Here is a 22,816-nt window from a genome sequence, read left to right as displayed (position 1 = left end):
ACATTTCTAGCGTACGTACCTACACATTATGATACTTCTAGCGTACGTACCTAAACAATATGACACTTCTAGCGTACTTACCTAAACAATATGACACCTCTAGTGAATTTACCTAAACAATATGTCACTTCTAGCGTACGAATCTAAATAATATGACACTTCTAATGTACTCACTTGAACAGTATGACGCCTATAGAGTAACTATAGAGTAATCACCAGTATAACACTTATACTAAACTAAACTCAGCTAAACAATATGAATGACATCTACTAAATATCATGACACCTGTAATGACCTCACCTGAACATGATGCCACCTGTAATGACCTCACCTGAACATGATGACACCTGAAATGACCTCACCTGAACATAATTACACCTCTAATGACCTCACCTGAACATGATGACAATGACCTCACCTGAACATGATGACGCCGACGTGCGTGTCAGCGAAAGCTTTGGTCACGGCCCTGATCTCCCGTATAAGGGCCGTCTTGGCGTGCTGGAACCCGATGGGTGACACGCTGTCTGAGCCGTCCAGTACAAACATCACGTTTGGTGGACATTTCGTCACTGGAATAATATAGTCAAATACAAGTAACATCACGTTTGGTGGACATTTCGTCACTGGAATAATATAGTCAAATACAAGTAACATCACGTTTGGTTGACATTTCGTCACTGGAATAATATAGTCAAATACAAGTAACATCACGTTTGGTGGACATTTCGTCACTGGAATAATATAGTCAAATACAAGTAACATCACGTTGGGTGGACAATTCGTCACTGGAATAATATAGTCAAATACAAGTAACATCACGTTGGGTGGACATTTCGTCACTGGAATAACATAGTCAAATACAAGTAACATCACTTTTGGTGGACATTTCGTCACTGTAATAATATAGTCAAATACAAGTAACATCACGTTTGGGGGACATTTCGTCACTGGAATAATATTGTCAAATACAAGTAACATCACGTTGGGTGGACATTTCGTCACTGGAATAATATAGTCAAATACAAGTAACATCACGTTTGGTGGACATTTCGTCACTGGAATAACATAGTCAAATACAAGTAACATCACGTTTGGTGGACATTTCGTCACTGGAATAATATAGTCAAATACAAGTAACATCACGTTTGGTGGACATTTCGTCACTGGAATAACATAGTCAAATACAAGTAACATCACGTTTGGGGGACATTTCGTCACTGGAATAACATAGTCAAATACAAGTAACATCACGTTTGGTGGACATTTCGTCACTGGAATAACATAGTCAAATACAAGTAACATCACTTTTGGTGGACATTTCGTTACTGGAATAACATAGTCAAATACAAGTAACATCACGTTTGGTGGACATTTCGTCACTGGAATAATATAGTCAAATACAAGTAACATCACGTTTGGTGGACATTTCGTCACTTGAATAATACAGTCAAATACAAGTAACATCACGTTTGGTGGACATTTCGTTACTGGAATAACATAGTCAAATACAAGTAACATCACGTTTGGTGGACGTTTCGTCACTTGAATAATACAGTCAAATACAAGTAACATCACGTTTGGTGGACATTTCGTCACTGGAATAACATAGTAGCTAGTCAAATACAAGTAACATCACGTTTGGTGGACATTTCGTCACTGGAAAATACATTATGTAGTCAAATACAAGTAACATATGTGGTCTTTTAACAATAACATCACGTTTGGTGGACATTTCGTCACTGTAATAAGACATTATGTGGTCGAATACAAGTAACATAATTTTATTGGACATTTTTTTACTGAAATTATACAAATTATCAAACTATGTCATTTTAAACTGCATTGACATGTAATGAAATTACCAACAAATTTACATAAAGTATTCGTGTCACGTGAATGTATGCACACTATCAAATTTTGTAAAAAAAAAAAAAATTCCAATACCAGTATGTGTACTCACCTAAATTATCGTTGTACTTGATGACACTGCTAGTGCTCTGGTCAGTGCCGCTACCGACCAGTCCCTTTAACCAGTTAAATAAATTGAAAGCCGTCTGCAGATCCTGGGGGTCGTGGGCCTGGACCCCCGCCTCACAGTGCCATATAAGGGCACACAGCACCGTTAGGTGACATAATAATCTCATTCTCGTGGCGACACCTGGGGGAAAGAAAAACGAGGCTCATTAAAATATAGTTCATATTTAAATTTATTTATCTTATATACACACACATACATATATATATATATATATATATATATATATATATATATATATATATATATATATATATATATATAATTTTTAAATGTAGGGTTAGTCTATACAAGCTATATTTACTTCCCATTATACTATTAGTATTCAAATGTCTAAGAGGTGCTACTCATATTACACAACGATAGTGCCAAAATTGTTCAAAATATAAGAGATATTCAATGATTGCAAAATAAACTATGCAAAACACAAGGTATTTAGAATTTTAATATTATTAAAATTGTCTCATCTTTTAGTCATAATAATAAAGCATTAAAATTAGATTTATCTTTAAAATCTAGTAAATCTTTAAAAGTTTAATAATCTGGAAAATATTTGTTCAATAGTTTGATGAAATCGTACATGTTTTTTGATGCTGAAGTAACATTATTTTTTTTTAATTAAAAAAAGATCACTGTCTACGCTTAAGGGCAATTTAACAGCAATTTGAAATCGGTTTCCTATACGGTTCTATCACGTTTAGTAGTTAACAAATTAATAACAATCAGCTTCAGACTTTCCTTTACTGATGCCTGCGGTGCACGTTAATACGTGTCTTCCTTGAAAATTCCCAACGCCAAACTATGAGGAAAAACTGGACAAAACCTTATTGGTAAAGAAATACAAAAGCGCAAATGGCAATGGATGAGGTACACCTTACGCAAACCAACAAACACAATTGTCACACCGGCATTAGATTCAAATCATCCACGGAAAGATGAAAGTAGGTAGGCCAATACAAACTTGGAAAAGATTTCTTATGAGTGAAGTATAAACTGCCGGAATGTCTTGGGCCCAACTTGGAGGAATCGCCAAAGACCAATTACGATGTAGAGGTGTGGTTGTGTCTTTATACTTCACAAGAGGTCCACGTGACTGATGATGTGGTCTGTATCACCACATAATTGAGGCGACTATTTGATTGGATGGGATGCAGACACCCATCACACAAGTTCCGGTACCCCCCTTTGAAAGTTGCAACACCGAATACATAAAATTTACATTGACCCCTACAAAGGGACGCCATCCGTGTATTAGATCGTAATGTTTGAGTTACCTGTCTTGAAATGTTAATCGGGTAATTATTTCACTACAAAAGTCGGTTGATGTTTTATAAATAAATGCTTCACTTCCGGACACACGGTTGTGTGCTTCTCCCCCCCCCCCCCCCCCACAGAAACACACCCTTTACTCTTGTGTTTATTTTAATTAATGCACGACAAGGCTCCCATACACCCGCAATTTATTTTAGCTTGCGGTCGCTAGAGTGTATTTGATCTGATGGGGTGGGGGGAGATGTTTGCTGATTGGTCACGTGACTGCACATTCCTGACATTGTGGACCACGTGACAAGCGTTCACTCAAAACAAGAGGTTTGGGGAGGGGATGCACCCCTGGCAGAGGGCGGGGCTGGTGACCTACCCCCCGGGTAGAGGGCGGGGCTGGTGACCTACCCCCGGGTAGAGGGCGCAGTGTTTCTTCCAGACTTTTTTCTCCGGGGGGGGGGCACTTGAAATTTTCTTGAAATTTTTCTTAGGACACTGTTAAAAGTATATATTTTCTATATAAATTATATAAATTTCATTTCGTTCGGAGGGCGGTAAAATGCCTGGAAGAAACTCTGAGAGGGCGGGGCTGGTGACCTACCCCCCGGGCAGTAGGCGGAGATAGTGACCTACCCCCCGGACGGAGGGCGGGGTTAGTGACCTATCCTAGTATCCAATGTTCCTTTAAGGGGAAAAAGTTCGCGTGCAACGTGTATTTTTGTTTGCGCGGTGTTCTAAAAGTCTTATACAGAGATATATATGTATTTTACAAAATGACTGCGCGGCAGTTGAAAATTACTGCGCGGCTGCGCAACAGCACAGCCAAGAGGGAGCAGAGCTAGTATCTATTATTACCGTTAGCTATTTTCTTTGGCATTTTAAGATTTTTGTTCATGAAATTTAACTTCATCAATCAATTAAAAAGTGGACGTGTGTCATTGAAGTTTTTAAAATTTATTTTATTATTATTTGAATGCTTGACATAACAAACACAAAATGGCAACTGCAAATGTATTGCATTGCCTTACTTACATTGTCTTTACATGTGATATAGTATTACCTTAACTGAAGTTATGGCCCATCAAAAAGTATATTTCATAATTGGAAAAAAATGAATTTGTAAAATTCATTAAAAAATTTATTAAAAACTTTTAAAAAACAACACTTTAATATAACAATGTATTGAAAAGAAGAAAATAAATAATTTTATTAGATCTATAATAATCCACTACTATGAAGCAAAGCTTGTAGAATGAATAGACATTTTTTTTTAAAATATAAGCCCACAAAGTGTGACGCTTCCATTATAAATTTGTATTGAAACCTCGCTGCACATGTTTCATTCACGTAATTTTCTTACAGACGTATGTGTTACATCCATCCTTACAAAACACCTCTGACACATATCCATTTTTACATAACACATTTCACACTCATCCTTCCTTACATAACACGTTTCATATACATCCTTCCTTACATAACACCTTTCATATACATCCTTCCTTACATAACACCTTTCATATACATCCTTCATTACATAACACCTTTCATACACATCCAATCTTACACAACACCTTTCAGACCCACGAATTAGAGAAATCTCCTGAAGCTTTTGTACTTTCGGTTTTCAATTGACTTGGGTTTTGTGACACGAATGTGGCAAACTAAATATGAAGGAGGGGGGGGGGGGGGGTAACAATAGCCGGGTCAAGGTGACCCAATATTGTGGTGGGTCCAAAATATTTCCCGAGGGTCGGGTTGAACTTGTTGGAGGCTACGGGTAGTTGGGGCTACGGGTAGTGGGGGCTACTTGTGTAGGGGTATCAATGGTCAGGTTGTGTAAAGTAAAGAATGATATTTAGACCGAGCTATCCATTTGGAAGATGAAGTAGAGTTCATATGTTTCTTGACTTCGGCATATGAAGGTAAGGTGTGGTTAGCACTTTGCCCAGCCGCCTTTAATTTCCCTATTATGAGTTAGGTACCGTCACAAGAACTGGGTGGACTCATGGACTTTCTACTGACTTGGACCCGGATTCGAACTGGGGACTTTCAGGTTAGCCGTTTAGCGCTCTACTACTTAGGCCACGCCGTGTGACTATTTATATCACCGTAATAGATTATTGAGTCACTCGTTTCCTTTCTAGCAGTTCTAATGACACAACCACTTGCCATGCTCTGGCAGTCTAGAACCACCTGTCCACGTTCTTACAGCTATAAATGTAGTCTACTAGACCACCTGCTCATCCTTTGGCACCAGTACAGTCACATGACAAGGGGTGTGGACCGCACCGGATGACCCCATTTCGGCGGTGACACCGATTCGAAAAATTGTAAAAAGCACTGCCAAAAAAAAAATAGAATAATAAAATAACAAAGGAAGGGGGTGACACCTAACCGGAAATGCAAATATGGTTCAAGAGTTGGAGGTGACACACTTAGCTACCGCGCCGGGTGACACCCGCCCTAGCGACGCTACACCTCTTCGCGTATAATATATAACCACTTTCCCGTGTTCATTTAAACTTATCCAAACACCAACGACTTTAGATACAAAACTATCAGTACCGAATTTTGAGAATTTTTACGACAACTCTACTCACTCTACCCACCAGTGTGATGACTGTTGTTCTTCAACTGTGTAATTATTTACCTTTTTTCGACCAGCTTTGTCTTATACCCTATGTTGGCTTAGGTAAGTCTACACAAATAAGAACGTGTTAAAAATATGGGCCAGTGCAAATAATTTTTCTTGCGGCTCTCACAAATGCGCCGGGGTTGCTGTCGAAAGGTCAAAGGTTGTGGTGATGAAACTGTATGGGCGGAGCAGCTTAATGACAAGACAAATGTTTCGTTAGACGGGAACAACAGCACACTATTGCTTCACTGAGATGGTGTTGGGAGTTTAAAAAAAAAATGTGTGGGATGGGGGTAGGCCTACACACTACTGCTACACAGAGATGGTGTTAGGAGTTTAGGAAAAATGTGTGGGATGGGGGTAGGCCTACACACTACTCCCCACAGAGATGGTGTTAGGAGTTTAGGAGAAATGTGTGGGAAGGGGGTAGGCCTACACACTACTCCCCACAGAGATGGTGTTAGGAGTTTAGAAGAAATGTGTGGGATGGGGGTAGGCCTACACACTACTCCCCACTGAGATGGTGTTGGGAGTTTAGGAAAAATGTGTGGGATGGGGGTAGGCCTACACACTACTGCTACACAGAGATGGTGTGGAGTTTAGGATAAAATAGGTTACAACTCCACTAACATCGTATTAGGAAATTTTTGTGTATGTGGGATTGGGGTACACACTTCGATGAGCATCAACACAGACCTTCGGGTAAGTTATTTCCGTAGGAGAGGAGGCTGAGGGATGGGGGAGTGAGGGTTAAAAGTGACATTTTCCAATCTTGACTTGACAATCACAGCTCCGTGCAAAACAGCCGGTGTTTATACAAACAAATTTTCTGTTGCCATGGCAACCGCTGTTGACACGTGCATGTGAAGCGCGTGCAGCCACGGCGTCCACCAGCCCAGACCGCGGTATTTTAATGAGGGTCGCACTCATTGCCGGGTCAAGGTCAAGGCTTTAAATAACTGTCGCGGACGGATCATCGCGCGGGAAGCAAAAAAACTTTTTTTAAAATCCAATTTTTATAATAAAAGCGGTATTAGTGAGTACTTTTATGATAATAAATGATTTTTCTTACTAAAGTTCGATGACTAAGTTGAAATCTACTAATTTATTTACTAATTATCTTTCCTGTTGAGAACTGGTACTTAGCCATACAAATGTCTTGATTGTCAGATGGTTACAAATTCAACAACCATGAAACTAGATTAAATTTTTATAAAATTGTTGTATTAAATATTAGTATTTAACGAATAGAACGACTGGCACAATAGGGTTTCTTTCAGATATTTTTCTCCGGTAGATGGGGGTGGCAGACTATGGTTGAATAGTCCTATATATTTTCAATATAATGTATAGACTGTGTGTGTTGGTGCGCAATACTGTATTGACCGTGTGTGTTGGTGCGCAATACTGTATTGACCGTGTGTGTTGGTGCGCAATACTGTATTGACCGTGTGTGTTTGTGCGCAATACAGTATTGACCGTGTGTGTTTGTGCGCAATACTATCTTGACTGTGCGCGTATTACTGTATTCACTGCGGACTTAAAGGGCATGGACGAAATGTCAACAAAATCGGACCGTGGTGACGTCACAGCGAACGTTGTACAATAGTTGGAGGTGAGGCGGAATGCTGTGGCGATCCTTTTGAAGGAGGAGCTCTGTTGGCTATTTGCACGGCGGGGGAATAGGGGTGACGATAAATGGAGGATAGGATTGGGCTGTCTCAAGTCGTGACGCTTTTTGGTGGATTTGGAATTTTATAAATATGTGATGTTAGTTTTTAAATTTTAGTTTGAAAATAGAAACTTTAAAATTAACAAATTAGTTACAGAAAATATTTTTTCAGATGTCGGTTGAAGGTATTGCGCGTTATGTTCAAAACTACTGCGCGGCCAAGCAACCCCGCAGCTTAGAAGGAACATTGATCCCCCTACCCTGATCGTCACCAGTGGCGTAGCGAGGTCGGGTGTCACCCGGTGCGGCACTTAATGGTGTCACCCCCCCAGAGGCATAGACACCCTTCCCAAGGACAACCTTTCAAACTTTCGATTTGCACCCCCCCCCCCCTCGAGTTTTCGATTTGCACCCCCCCCCTCGAGTTTTTCTCTATATATTTTGCTATTTTTTGCCTTGGTGTCACCCCCCTAAATGGTGTCACCCGGTGCGGTCCGCACCCCCCGCCCCCCCCCTCGCTACGCCCCTGATCGTCACACATTAGCACAAAAAGTCAGACTCTTACAATTACAGCCTCTCCAAATCGCAATTTTAAAAATTATATTTTGGTTTTTAAAATAGATATTTCTTTCTTTAAAAAAAAACGAAGCAAGATCGACATAAAATATTTTGATGATTTTTTTTCTATTAAGGTTTATAAAAAAGTATGTTGAAAATGCAAAATGTCGGTTGAAACTCGGTTTCAAACCTTATTTTTTAAAGCGCAATTTTTTTTGTGTGCAGAAAGTCTGCTGTTTTTAGCAGACAATCTTGGTTGTCTTCATTATCAGAGGTTTTTTTGTCTTGATCATATCGAACTTTGTCTGTGGTATCGATGTCATTGGAGATTCGTTACGGTCCAATTACCGCCAGTCACCGAGCGAGTCGTCAGAAAACTCCGCAACAAACGAGGCTGACGAGATGGCGAGTTTGTTTAATGGGAGTTCCTGTGTGCACTCGTGTAGCTACCTACACACGGCGTGTACCTACACATGTGTTTACTTTACACTAACTAGCATTTCTGCCCGCACCTCGCTCAGTCACGGGACCTCCATCTTTTTATAGATTTTAGAAAGTTCATTTTATTTTTTATTTTTTTTAAACTCTAATGAAGTAAAACTTTTCTAAAATTCAATTTTTTTTTTAACAAAAGACTGTTCCCCAATGTTATCATATTTTATTTTTAATTTCTAAAAATTAATTAATCAAAAAATAATTTAATAAACTTGCCGAATTCAACTTAAATGTAAATAAATTATCATTAGGCTGACACCGATAAGGCGCTACGCTAGGTGAAGTAGAGTTTTGGTGATTCGGTAACGATTGATTGAGTACAGTGAAGTGTTAATTCAAGTTATGATTAGCTAGTCATGACTGCGACTTGGTTTAGGTATCCAAACTAGGGGTCAACAGACCCCATTTTTATGAAGAGGGATCCGCATGCGTAGTTTATAAATAGCAAATGCTCATAAAATCTTCGCCAAACCACAACATGTGTAGCGATGAATCATAACTAGACTAAAAAATTACATTTGAAATTGAATCCTATCTAAATGAAAGTTTTTGTTCAATAAACATTACATTTAATTCAACCAGTATTTAAAAGATGTAATAAATTCAGAAAAAAGCGTTTTAAAATGGACACCAGCGAGAAAAGTCTCAAAGGTATTTGAGAGGTGTATAAATTCATTAAAAAATCATGCACAGCGTATTTACAATTAATATGGTTATAAAATCCTGCCTGTCTGTTTTTTTTCGGACTTTACTAAAGATTGGATGTATTTCGGTAACTAAATAAAAATTTTAAAAAAAGCAAAAACAATTTGGTTTTCACGTGTAATGGCGACATAAACATGGCATCCTGCTATTGGATAGGCTGCCATAGATTTTATTGTACACATTGTAAGCTAAAAATAGAAAACTAGGTCATGGGGTTTTAAATTTGCATTGTGATTTAAAAACTTGATCTGCAAAGTTTTGTAAACAAATAGTTATCGATCACTAAGTTACTGTACAGCCAATCAATATTTGTCTTACGAAAGTGAAACATCCGGTTATAACTTAGGCTTGATGAAAATAAATAGAAATGTAGCCTTAAACTCAACAAATTATTTTCAAGTTCTCTGGATTTGCAACTTTTATAACATTTATTCTAAGAATATAAAATTTCTAAATTAATTTTAGGCTTAAGTTTTTATTTTTTATTTTTTTTTACGGTCTAAATCTAAAAAAACACGTTTTTATTCCATGACAACAACATTATGGAAGGAATCTCGTCAACTCGCTCGCCTCCATTAGTCGAAATAAAACGCTACATTCAAAATATGGTTGCGGCTCGGAGTTGTAGTTCACCAACCCAAAACTAACTCAGCACCAACAGTATATAGATTTTACCCTCCATACACACACGCAGTAGCGTAGCGAGGGGGGGGCATATGTCCCCGGGCGCCGACCTTAGGGGGCGCCAAAATGGGTTGGAAAAATAAATTGAAAGGTTGAGGTGGGTGGAAATCGTAAGTTTGAGGGGGGGGGTACAAATCAAAATCTTGAGAGGGGGTGCAAATCGAAAGTATGAGGGGGGGGGGGGTGCAAATCAAAATCTTGAGAGGGGGTGCAAATCGAAAGTTTGAGGGGGGGGGTGCACATCGAAATCTTGAGGGGGTGCAAATCGAAATCTTGAGGGGGGGGGGTGCACCCCTATCCTATTTCAACTATTGTGACACCAAGAGTATGCGTGCATTAATTTTAGAACCTTTTCATTGAACATTTTTTCAAACCAGAGTTGAAGCTATAGTAAATACACACAAAAAATAACCTGTATAACTATGTGCGACTATTTACACCTAATTAATTACACAAAGCATTCCCCGAACACCCCATCCCGCCCCGCTCCTTAAGCTAATATGACGTCATATCTTTTTTGTTTGGTCAAATATGTTTAAAAGTTTCTATTTTTAGCACGAGCGTGAACTCAAGGCTAAACTTTTTTTTTCCCCCAGTGTTTAAAGTCGTCACGATTACCGAATCAACAGAGTATGGTGGATGCTGAGGTTTAAATAGATTTTTCTTTAATTCCCCAGGTACAGGTGAGACGTTGACTGGACTAGCATTGACACAGCGCTTGTGTCTACAGACATGTTTTACACAGGCCAGGGGCTATCTGTTGACAGAGACACAAATTCGCTGCGGACCTTAAAAATGGCCGCCGTAACTGTTTAGCACTCACGGTATCCGTTTCCGGTTGGCAAAGAAATGTAAATAAATCGGGCACTTCAAGGGTTATTACGAAACATAAAATAAACAATGTGTTTTGTTACTGTAGTTAGGTATTTAGAAAAAGTTTACCCATTTATGCTTAACCCTAGCAATGATCCAGTATGTATAATGTTATTAAAGAAATTATTTACATACCGTGCCTGCTTATCAAAGGGAATACATTAATATAAAATATTCAAAAATTTCATTAAAATAAAATATTCAAACATTTCAACTATTGCACCATATGACCGACATCTGCGTTTATTGTAAGAGGAATGTTTCACAAGTTTGGAATGAAAGGGGATGGGATGACATCACCCCCCCCCCTCCCCTCCCCCTCCCTCGTTCATTCATTTCTTTCTCAGGACATTATCACCAAGGTAAATGACGTCATGTCAACACCCGCTGTATATTACACTCACGCCCTCCCCCCACAAAACATTACTCCCACCCCATTACAAAGGCGTAGCGAGGGAGGGGCAGGGAGGGGTTCATATTTGCCCGGGCGCCGACCTCAGGGGGCGCCAAAATGGGTTGTAAAAACAAACTAAAATTACATTTTAGCTGCATTTTTGCACTATAAATATAAAAACTATAGGGGGAGGGGGTGAAAATTGAAAGTTTGAAGGGGGGGTGCAAATTGAAAGTTTGAGGGGGGTGCAAATCGAAAATTGAAAGGTTGTTCCCGAGGTGGGCGCCAAATTGAAAGTTTGTCCCCGGCCGCCGGGAAGGGTTGCTACGCCTCTATCCCATCATTGATTCAAAATCGACCCGAACCTAGTGCTTATAAACTTAGTCCTAACTGTAAGGTAATCTTAGGATTATTGCGAGGTAAGAGTAAGACTTAAAAAAAATTCTGGGAGGAGTAAGCCTGTACAAGCCTTTGATGATTTCCTGTTTGGAAATATATATTCTGTAGAATGTTTTGGCAAAATATGAATTAGTTCAAACTCTGCCGAATCATTTCAGGATTTCAATAAAATCTTGAATCACCCATCATATAAAAAAAGGCCCTAAGGAAGACGGCATCATAACAACACAGTATCGAATGGTTTGTGTGCCGACTTCTGAAGTTTACAGCTCGAAATAGGGAGAGGTTAGAGTTAAATTTGGTCTATGGTGAGAGCAAGGTTAGCAATTTTACCTGAGGGTGGGGGATTTACCGCCAAACGGTGTACGTCCAGAGGCGTAGCTAGGGGGGGGGGCGGAAGGGGGGGGCGGCCGCCCCGGGCGCCGACCCTAGGGGGGCGCCAAAAGGGGTGGAAAATTTTTTTTAAAGCTGGTTTTATGCTGCAGTTTTGAATTATAAACAGTTTAAGTTAAGCAATGTAATGGCTAAGAGCCTTTACATACTCATTTAACTGTTTTCTACCTTGATTATTAACTGTAAAACATATAATCTTAAGAAGCAGAGAGCGGCAAAACCGCTTTCCAGCTTTTCCTAGATTATGTGTTGGCGGGGGGGGGGGGGGCGCTTTTTTCGAGACTAAAATCGGAAGAATTTACACTAGATTGGTGGATCAATCAGCGTTACCACTTATCAAAACAATCAATTGTATTAAAATGTATTGTACGATTGTTTAACCGCAAAATACGTTAGTGACTTATCAAGATGTTGCAGGGGGGGGGGGGGCGCTTTTAGGTTTACTAAAATTGCAAAACTACACTGGATTTTGAGTAAACAACCTTTAGCACTTCTTTAAGAAATTAACTGTGCTAAAGTGCATTGTACGATTGTGTAACATTTTTTAAAAAAGTTAGAAAGTTGGTTACATTAAAACCCGCTCTACAAACTGTGTCCAATATGGTTGGGAGATGTGCATGGGGGGGGGGGGCTCTTTTTTCGCGAAAAAAAATCGCAAAGTATTTGTACTGAATTGGTAAGTAGATAACTCTTTTCACACTTAGAAAAGAAACCATTGTAGTAAGGCGCCATGTACAATTTCACTAGCCAGTGTTATTAAGTAATGACGCGACGATCAGTAAAATAGCATACGTTCGGAGCGGGTGGGCAGAAGACGATATTCTTGCCGAAATTTTAAGAGCTAAAAACATAAGTATATTGTACAGAGTAGATCATTTTTATTGCTTGTTTCATTACAAGTCCTAATACTGCAATTTTCATATAGTTAAGGCCACTAGACCTACTAAACGATGTAAGCAACACGACGACAGGTGATGCTTTGTCACTTTGTTCAACCTAACTGATAATTTAAAACTATAATACACTATTATTGAAATTGTTCTAAAGACACATCCAAACGTAGACCAAATAAGCTTGCATCTTATACAAACTACACTCTAAAGCTGTGGTTCTTAACCTTTTGGAGGTACCGAACCCTACCAGTTTCATATGCGCCTTCACTGAATTCTTCTTAATCAGTATTTCTTCCAGACTTTTTTCTCTGGGGGGGGGGGGGGGGGGGGGCACTTGAAATTTTCGGGGGGGGGGTGGTAGACTTTCTTCGGGGGGGCGGACACTGTTAAAAGTATATATTTTCTATATAGATTATATAAATTTCATTTCGTTCGGGGGGGGGGCGGTAAAAAAATTTCGGGGGGGGGGGGCTTTGCCCCCCCCCCCCCCCCCCCCCCGAAGAGATGTCTGGAAGAAACTCTGTTCTTAATAGTTTTAACGTCCACATTGACAAAATCTTATCGTGAATCATATGAGTCGGGTGTGTGTCTTGACATCCGCCGAAGCTCTGAGACTTACATACCGAACACTTGGATTCGATCGATCGAACCCAAGTTAAGAACCACTGCTCTAAGTTCGTTTGATTTTCTTTCTTTTTTTTGTTTTGATTTGCTAAGGAGCATAGGCGTAGGACGTAGGCAACACTTCGTCAACTCACTTAATTTTTATAAAGAAAGAACCCTAATAATCGAATCATATGAGTCGGGTGTGTGTCTTGACATCCGCCGAAGCTCTGAGACTTACATACCGAACACTTGGATTCGATCGATCGAACCCAAGTTAAGAACCACTGCTCTAAGTTCGTTTGATTTTCTTTCTTTTTTTTGTTTTGATTTGCTAAGGAGCATAGGCGTAGGACGTAGGCAACACTTCGTCAACTCACTTAATTTTTATAAAGAAAGAACCCTAATAATCGAACATCCCCATTCTCTAGTTCAAACGATTTTTTTCAGACATTTTTTGTCACCTTCTCTTCCTCTTTCTCGTGGAATAAACATCAGCACCTGCTTAGTGATGTTATTTACTGTCTTTCTTATATGGTGCCCTAACCACCACTTTTCCCATGCTCTTATTTCATTCTCCGTTGTCTGTAATCTAGCTGCGAGCCATACAGTAAAAGAGACTAACACACACACACACACACACGCTTACACACACATACACGATTATACACACACATACATATATATATATATATATATATATATATATATATATATATATATATATATATATATATATATATATATATATATATATATATATATATATATATATATATATATATGTATATATATATATATATATATATATATATATATATATATATATATATATATATATATATATATATATATATGTATAGTGCAGATACATATAGTGCAGATACATATATATATATACATATATATATATATATATATATATATATATATATATATATATATATATGTATATATATATATATATATATATATATATATATATATATATATATATATATATATATATATATATATATATATATAAAGGGGGGGGGGGCGCCAAATTGGAAGTTCGCCCCGGGCGCCGGGAAGGGTCGCTACGCCTCTGTGTACGTCATGACAACTAGTTTATACGCACCAAATAAAATATCAAATTCTGATTATATTTTTTTTTAATTAATTAAAATGATTCAACTTGAGTTCGCCAAACACTAGCTTCACGTTTATGTCCACCTTCGCATATATTATCAGTGTCAGGCCATACCACACGTTGATTGGACGATAAATATAGAATCAAGAAATGAATACAAAAAATTGGTTTGACGCACTGATTGGACGTTAAATATAGAATCAAGAGATGAACACAAAAATTGGTTTGTCGCGCAGATTCACGCATAATATGCTTTAATCATACGTTACAAGGGTTTTTTTTTTTATAGAAGAAAAGTGATGATTTTTATCCTTTTTTTGACGCTTCGTTCGTTACCCATAGTAATTAACTTCGTATTTTCATGCTAATGATTGCTAATTAAATAAAGCCGTTGGGAAAACTCATTTGAGCAAATGTTCACCTGTATTTTTTGGAGAGCGACAATATTTGTAAAAGGTGAGATCAACTCATCATCCCTCCTTTTCTCCCCCTCCCCCATGCGAGAATATAAGACTGTAAATGTGAGTCGTCGTCTGTTAAAATACTCAGACAGACATTCGTCATCGGTTTTTGGAGATCTTTTTGAGCCAGGTCAACGTGACCGAGGTGTGGGCCAACATACATTTGCTCACGTGATGGTCCTATGTTTGTTATGATGGAGACCGATGTGAAAATGGGCCCGACTTGTACAAGTTCTTGGCCTAAAAGTGACCTAACAGTCTTCACAGTGACCTGACGATCATCACAATGACCTAACGAACATCACAGTGAACTAGAGAATGACCTTTTTGTCACTGTAAGACAAGCAGTCGTGTTGATCAGACACAAATGGTTGTGACCAAAGACGTGGCTGACCCATAAGGGACGAGTGACCCGTCCGATGACCCATACAAGACTGACCCATGCCCTAACCCAAACATGGCGGTTGACCCATCCACTACCCCACCCAGGTAGTGCAAGATTACCCGTCAACCCCGCTGACCCGAGAGGTTAGTACTCCATGACCCATGGGCCGGTCAGAACTCAGAGAAAAAAATTTGCTGATGCTACCCCCAAAGACAACACGGTAGGGCTGTTCCTCTAACGATATAGCCAGACTTGAACGACCCTCAAACACAAGATTTTTTTTTGTCAACACAACTTTAAGCAGTATCTTCCTAACTACGACAGTGCCTGCCAATGAGAGGAAATAAAGGAAAATCCAAAAGAAATTTACAATCAAAAGAAATTTAAAATGGGGTTATAAATTTACATTGACTAATATGCCATGATACCGTTTTGTCTATAATTACTCAAAATATGTTTAAATATATGGACGGTTCCATCATCGTATGTTTTAATTTTTTTTTTGCTTTTAAAATTGTTTTACCAAGTATGGTTCGCTCATTGAAAATCTCGATACATTATGTTAATAAGTATAACATTTGGATAGAAATGAATGCATAGACCTTCATTACTAGAGTTGTTAAGTAGGTGCTAAGATTTCTTGGTTAAGTGAGATGCACTGATAGAAAGTTTGGAAACCGAAGTACGAACGTTACTCGGGTAAAATAAGAGACTTAAGCTTTATAACATATACGTATAAATATAATATCAATATATAAAATTTATTTTATGTTATATGTATATACATATTATGTATAAGCATTTATATACATATATTCATATAAATATATATACATATATAAAATATAATACAAGCGTATATATATGCTTATATATATATATGTATATATATATATATATATATATATATATATGTATATATATATATATATATATATATATATATATATATATATATATATATATATATATATATATATATATATATATATATATATATATATATATAATTTTTATACATGTTAAATGATAATAGCATACTTATAGCGTATTTCACATTGTAACACTGATGCAATTCGCTGTTTCACATATCGGAATTTAAATGCTACAGTTGTAATTGATATTGTAACAACTAACTAATCATGCACGGTTCCATGTAAAAACTACAACATGATGACCCTGATCAAACTAAATACCAACAACACACGCACCACACCCCCGGCAACGCATGCGTCAAATCTATAAATAGAACATGTGCTAAAATACTCACGACCATCGCCAGAACACACGAGACACAAGTAAGACAACCTGGACGTACCTTGTTGGCTCTGATGACGTCGCTTCCTGTTCCGAAAGTCTGAAGGCAACAAACGTGTCCGGCCGGTTTGAGCTAGGTCGGGAGTTACAATTTGCTCAGGGCTTCCAGAGATTTCACTCGGCACATACCGTTTTTTAAAACAGAGGCTTTGCTGTTTTGGTTAGCGTTGGGGGTTGAGTAATTTCTTCCTGCTTATCTGAAAGCTGGGCAGTCAATAGCCTGAGCTAGAGGAGACGCGAATATTTATTTTTTTCTGTTGAAATCTTCTAGCTGATTTTTTTTTTTTTTGTTCTTTGGTACAGAAACACGATTCTCTTTTGAAGATGTTTTTTTTTTATATTACGTTGAAGATAATTTAGTGTGTATTTATTATTATTTTAACCACGGTGTCTTGTGAATTTGTTTTTGTTTTTTATTCGTGTATCTTCTTGCTTTGTTTGCCTTCTTTAAAGTTTCTGAAAATAATAAGATATGTAACGGTTTTAAAAAAAATTTTCTACAAAGTGTTGTGAAAGGTTAATTGAGCTTCTAAAAGATTAATTTCAAATTTTTAAAAATATATCAATTAATTAAATTAATTACTGTGTTATGTAAGTCAGTGAAAAGAATAAATAATAGCAGACAGACATGTAGGTCTACAATTCATACAAACTTTAACGGAAAAAAATGTAATGTATTATGTCTTTAATGAATGTTTACACTTTATAGAATTATCATTGAGCACGTTCTTCATTATTCTCATTGAAACCTTTGTGACTTTATCGAGTTAAGGTAGACTACAATAAAACCATACTAATTTCTTCAATACCTAACCTAAAATCTAATTTCATCCAAACTAAAAAACCTAAAACCTAATTTCCTCACACCAAACCTAAATCCAAATTTCCTCACCCTAAAACCTATCATCCTTACCACCAAACCTAAAAATCTAACATCCTTACCACCAGACCTAAAACCTAACTAATTTCCTCACACCAAACCTAAAACCTAACATCCTTACCACCAAACCTATAACTTAACATCCTTACTACCAAACATAAAACCTAATATCATCACCACCAAACCTAAAACCTAACTAATTTCTCACACCAAACCTAAATCTTAATTTCCAACACAAAACCTAAAACCTAATTTCCTCACCTAAAATCTAACATCCTTACCACCAAACCTAAAACCTAACATCCTTACCAACAAACCTAAAACCTAACATCCTTACCACCAAACCTAAAACCTAACATCCTTACCACCAAACCTAAAACCTAACATCCTTACCACCAAACCTAAAACCTAACATCCTTACCACCAAACCTAAAACCTAACATCCTTACCACCAAACCTAAAACCTAACATCCTTACCACCAAACCTAAAACCTAACATCCTTACCAACAAACCTAAAACCTAACATCCTTACCACCAAACCTAAAACCTAACATCCTTACCAACAAACCTAAAACCTAACATCCTTACCACCGAACCTAAAACCTAACATCCTTACCACCAAACCTAAAACCTAACATCCTTACCACCAAACCTAAAACCTAACATCCTTACCACCAAACCTAAAACCTAACATCCTTACCACCAAACCTAAAACCTAACATCCTTACCACCAAACCTAAAACCTAATTTCGTAACACCAAACCTAAAACCTAATATCCTCACACCAAACCTAAAACCTAACATCCTTACCGCCAAACCTAAAACCTAACATCCTTACCACCAAACCTAAAACCTAACATCCTTACCATCAAACCAAAAACCTAATTTCCTCACACCAAACCTAAAACCTAACATCCTTACCACCGAACCTAAAACCTAACATCCTTACCACCAAACCTAAAACCTAACATCCTTACCACCAAACCTAAAACCTAACATCCTTACCACCAAACCTAAAACCTAACATCCTTACCACCAAACCTAAAACCTAACATCCTTACCACCAAACCTAAAACCTAATTTCGTAACACCAAACCTAAAACCTAATATCCTCACACCAAACCTAAAACCTAACATCCTTACCGCCAAACCTAAAACCTAACATCCTTACCACCAAACCTAAAACCTAACATCCTTACCATCAAACCAAAAACCTAATTTCCTCACACCAAACCTAAAACCTAACATCCTTACCATCAAACCTAAAACCTAACATCCTTACCATCAAACCTAAAACCTAACATCCTTACCACCAAACCTAAAACCTAACAACCTTACCACCAAACCTAAAACCTAACATCCTTACCACCAAACCTAAAACCTAACATCCTTACCACCAAACCTAAAACCTAACATCCTTACCACCAAACCTAAAACCTAACATCCTTACCACCAAACCTAAAACCTAACTAATTTCCTCACAACGAAAGCTCACAACTCGCACACAAGTAACAATTTTACAATCCAATGTGTATATATTTTTTCCCTCAAATCTTACCTGATGGGACGTCTGTCCTCCACACACATCGACACGGTTACCTGTCTGTTTGTACAAGGTACTGCTCTTATATGGGAAGCTGGGGTGGACCGGTCCCCGTGCTCGCGACGTCATCACCTGTATACCTACGCCGTTTCTATTGACAATTAAAGAAGGATCAAAATTCACAAGTGATCCATGTGTTATTGAGTTAGTTGTTGGAGTTGGATCAGTGGTGTAATGCGCGAGGGTGCTGCGCACGAGTTTGCGTTTGACGTCAGTGAGCCGGGTCTAGTGCATGAGATTTTGTTGCATTAGGGTCGGGCAAATTCCAGTCCGGCTTTGTCAATGACCAATGCCAGGGTAGTCTGATGTTTGTGGAACTGACCAATAGTAGGGTAGTCTATTTTAGGAATTGACCAATAGTAGGGTAGTCTATTTTAGGAATTGACCAATAGTAGGGTAGTCTATTTTAGGAATTGACCAATAGTAGGGTAGTCTATTTGTGACACTGACCAATGGTAGGGTAGTCTATTTGTGACACTGACCAATGGTAGGGTAGTCTATTTGTGACACTGACCAATAGTAGGGTAGTCTATTTGTGACACTGACCAATGGTAGGGTAGTCTATTTGTGACACTGACCAATGGTAGGGTAGTCTATTTGTGACACTGACCAATAGTAGGGTAGTCTATTTGTGGCACTGACCAATGGTAGGGTAGTCTATTTGTGACACTGACCAATGGTAGGGTAGTCTATTTGTGACACTGACCAATGGTAGGGTAGTCTATTTGTGACACTGACCAATGGTAGGGTAGTCTATTTGTGACACTGACCAATGCCAGGGTAGTCTGATGTTTGTGGAACTGACCAATAGTAGGCAGAGTTTCTTCCAGGCTTATCTGCGGGGGGGGGGGGGGGGGTTAAGCCCCGAAATTTTTTACCGCCCCCCCCCCCCCCCCCACCCCGAACGAAATGAAATTTATATAATTTATATAGAAATATATACTTTTAACAGTGTCCGCCCCCCTTCCCGAAGAAAGTCTACCGCCCCCCCCCCCCGAAAATTTCAAGTGCCCTCCCCCCCCCGGAGAAAAAAGTCTGGAAGAAACACTGATAGTAGGGTGGTCTATTTTTGGCACTGACCAATGGCAAGTTAGTCTGATATTTGTGGCAATGCCATTCATTATCAGGTTTCCAAAATGAATTTTATAATTAATATCTTGAATGGGTTATCGTCTTATCGATGTTTTTAAATGTTAAAATAAATGTTATTGGCCGTTTCCCTGTCATATAATTGATTACCTCAATAAAAATGTTAGCGACATCCAACTTCACGTGAACGTTCTTGTCGGCGGTCCGTTTTTCTATGGTACAGCTGATTAACTAATAGTTTAAATACGTTGTGGTTGGGATGAGAATCAAACCTTCTGATTTTTTTATAGGTGATATTTTATGCACCGTTAAAACCTATTCTGTTAGTATGAAAATGTAATAGCCTTTTTATACCATCGTTATGTTGTAAGTAATTAATTCACGTTAAAAAGCAATAGTTATTTCGTTTATTTATTTTGATACAGCACAAGGATAAACAAAAGTCCAGTTGTACTATTCAATAGTTGTTTTTTTTTATAAATCAGAGAATCGCGATGCTTGAAAACATGTTCAATATATCTTTGAAAAATCATCGGATGAAATATGTAATGGGGGGCGCCAAAAAGTTGACATGCTTATTTTTTACAGCCAATCAAATAATTACGTTTTTTGACGCTAACTACTTTCATTCAATTGTGAAACATATTTTTTAGTACTTAGGATTTAATTTTCTTATATCTAATTGATTGTATCTGACATTTTAAAATGTAAAGAAAAAATATCATGTCATTACTACTACATCTAGATATGACAAAAAGAAATTTGATTTCTTCAGTAGGTGATGATTGTTTCGGTGCCTTATAAACTTTGTGCAAAATATAGATTTTTATATCTTTTATATGGTTAAAAATTTAGTTTTTATGAAAAATACTTTTTTGTATTTATGTGCAGAATTTCTTCCATCTCTTCAAGGGGGCAACACCCCCCCCCCCCGACCCACGAAGCACGTCTACCCTCTATACCCCCATACCCCCGCCCGAAGGAGACAGACTTTAAATTAAATCATATACACTTTCACCAGTGCCCGCCCAACCCCCCCCCCCCCCTTTCCAAGGAAAATTTAGTCCGCCCCCCCCCCCCACACACACACCCACAAGAAAAAACGTCACGTCTGAAAGAAACACTATTTATGATATATACGGTATTTAGGTTCAAACAATGCAAGGATTTTTTGAAGTCTAGCATTTATCGTTGAGTGTGTTGGAGCGAGTGGGGTTTGAACCCAGATCACTTGTGTTTAACTCGGGCGTGCTATTGTCACGACAAAATACCCCCACACTGTCATCTCGCTACACTCCCACAACACGGAGCGGCGCCTGATTACACCCCTCATAACACCCCCGAGTCCACCCCAAATCCCACCCCTACCCCCACAATCGTGACCACGCCACCCCCAGCAAACAAGGGCCGATTACCTCAGAAAACAAGAGAGCGACTGTCAAAGTCAACATCCGGGTTTCTTTTTTCCAGTCACATGGTTCAATTTTGACCCCCACAAAAACGCGATAGTCCATTTTAACCCCCTCACCTGCTGAACTAACAGCCACACACGTCTGGTGAATTGTTTCACACACATCGCGTGTGGGAAGCTGGGTGGTCGAGTTGGTGACGACACACCACTTGTTTGCTGAGATTTGAACTCATCTTAAAAATAAACTCAAATCTGTCCTTGAATGTTAAGATATTGTGGACAAAAATCAAAGTTTAACTTAAACAAATCTTATGTAGGACTATATGTCTTATGAACAAAATAAAAGCGTTCTTTGAAAATGTTAAACCTCTTAGTCTTATGTATATGTCTTAAGGACAAAATAAAAACGTATTTTGAAAATGTAATACCTTCTTATGTATATGTCTTATGGACAAAATAAAAACGTATTTTGAAAATGTTATACTTTCTTATGTATATGTCTTATGGACAAAATAAAAACGTATTTTGAAAATGTTATACCTTCTTATGTATATGCCTTATGGACAAAATAAAAGCGTATTTTGAAAATGTTATTCCTTTTATGTAGCCTATATGCTATGATTGAGTACCCCTTAGGCTAGTAACTTACGTATAATTAAAGTTGCTCACCAACCTAAACTACTCGATGTCTTTAACTTTAAAGACATTTCCTTAAAATCATCAAACATCAGATATAGATAAAGATGGTGCACTTTTATTTCCAAAATTTAATTTACTTTAAATCTCAGAAATCTCCCCATTGGTATTCGCGTGGGGGAATATATATATATATATATATATATATATATATATATATATATATATATATATATATATATATATATATATATAGGCCTATATACTTATTATTTTACAAAATTAAATTGTA

At 37.9% G+C, this 22,816-nt stretch overlaps 1 protein-coding gene across 1 annotated transcript in view; it reads right to left on the bottom strand.

The window, feature by feature from the left end:
• LOC131928359 (balbiani ring protein 3) overlaps positions 1-19,396 on the bottom strand; it is a 43,042-nt gene extending 23,646 nt beyond the window's left edge. Inside the window, exons 1-4 of the mRNA XM_059284367.1 lie at positions 19,344-19,396; positions 16,906-17,360; positions 1,965-2,162; positions 420-573 (exon numbers count right to left, since the gene is read on the bottom strand). Of these exons, the coding sequence (XP_059140350.1) occupies positions 420-573; positions 1,965-2,148 (338 nt within the window). The 5' untranslated portion in view covers positions 2,149-2,162; positions 16,906-17,360; positions 19,344-19,396. The remainder of the gene's footprint in view (positions 1-419; positions 574-1,964; positions 2,163-16,905; positions 17,361-19,343) is intronic.
• Positions 19,397-22,816: the final 3,420 nt, after the last annotated feature.

Source organism: Physella acuta, unplaced genomic scaffold, assembly GCF_028476545.2.
Source record: "Physella acuta isolate Inbredline_101_S28 unplaced genomic scaffold, ASM2847654v3 ptg001490l, whole genome shotgun sequence".
In the NCBI taxonomy this organism is placed as follows: Eukaryota; Metazoa; Mollusca; class Gastropoda; family Physidae; genus Physella; species Physella acuta.
The sequence above is the reverse complement of the archived record's forward strand: the minus strand, read 5'-3'. Positions and strand labels throughout refer to the sequence as shown.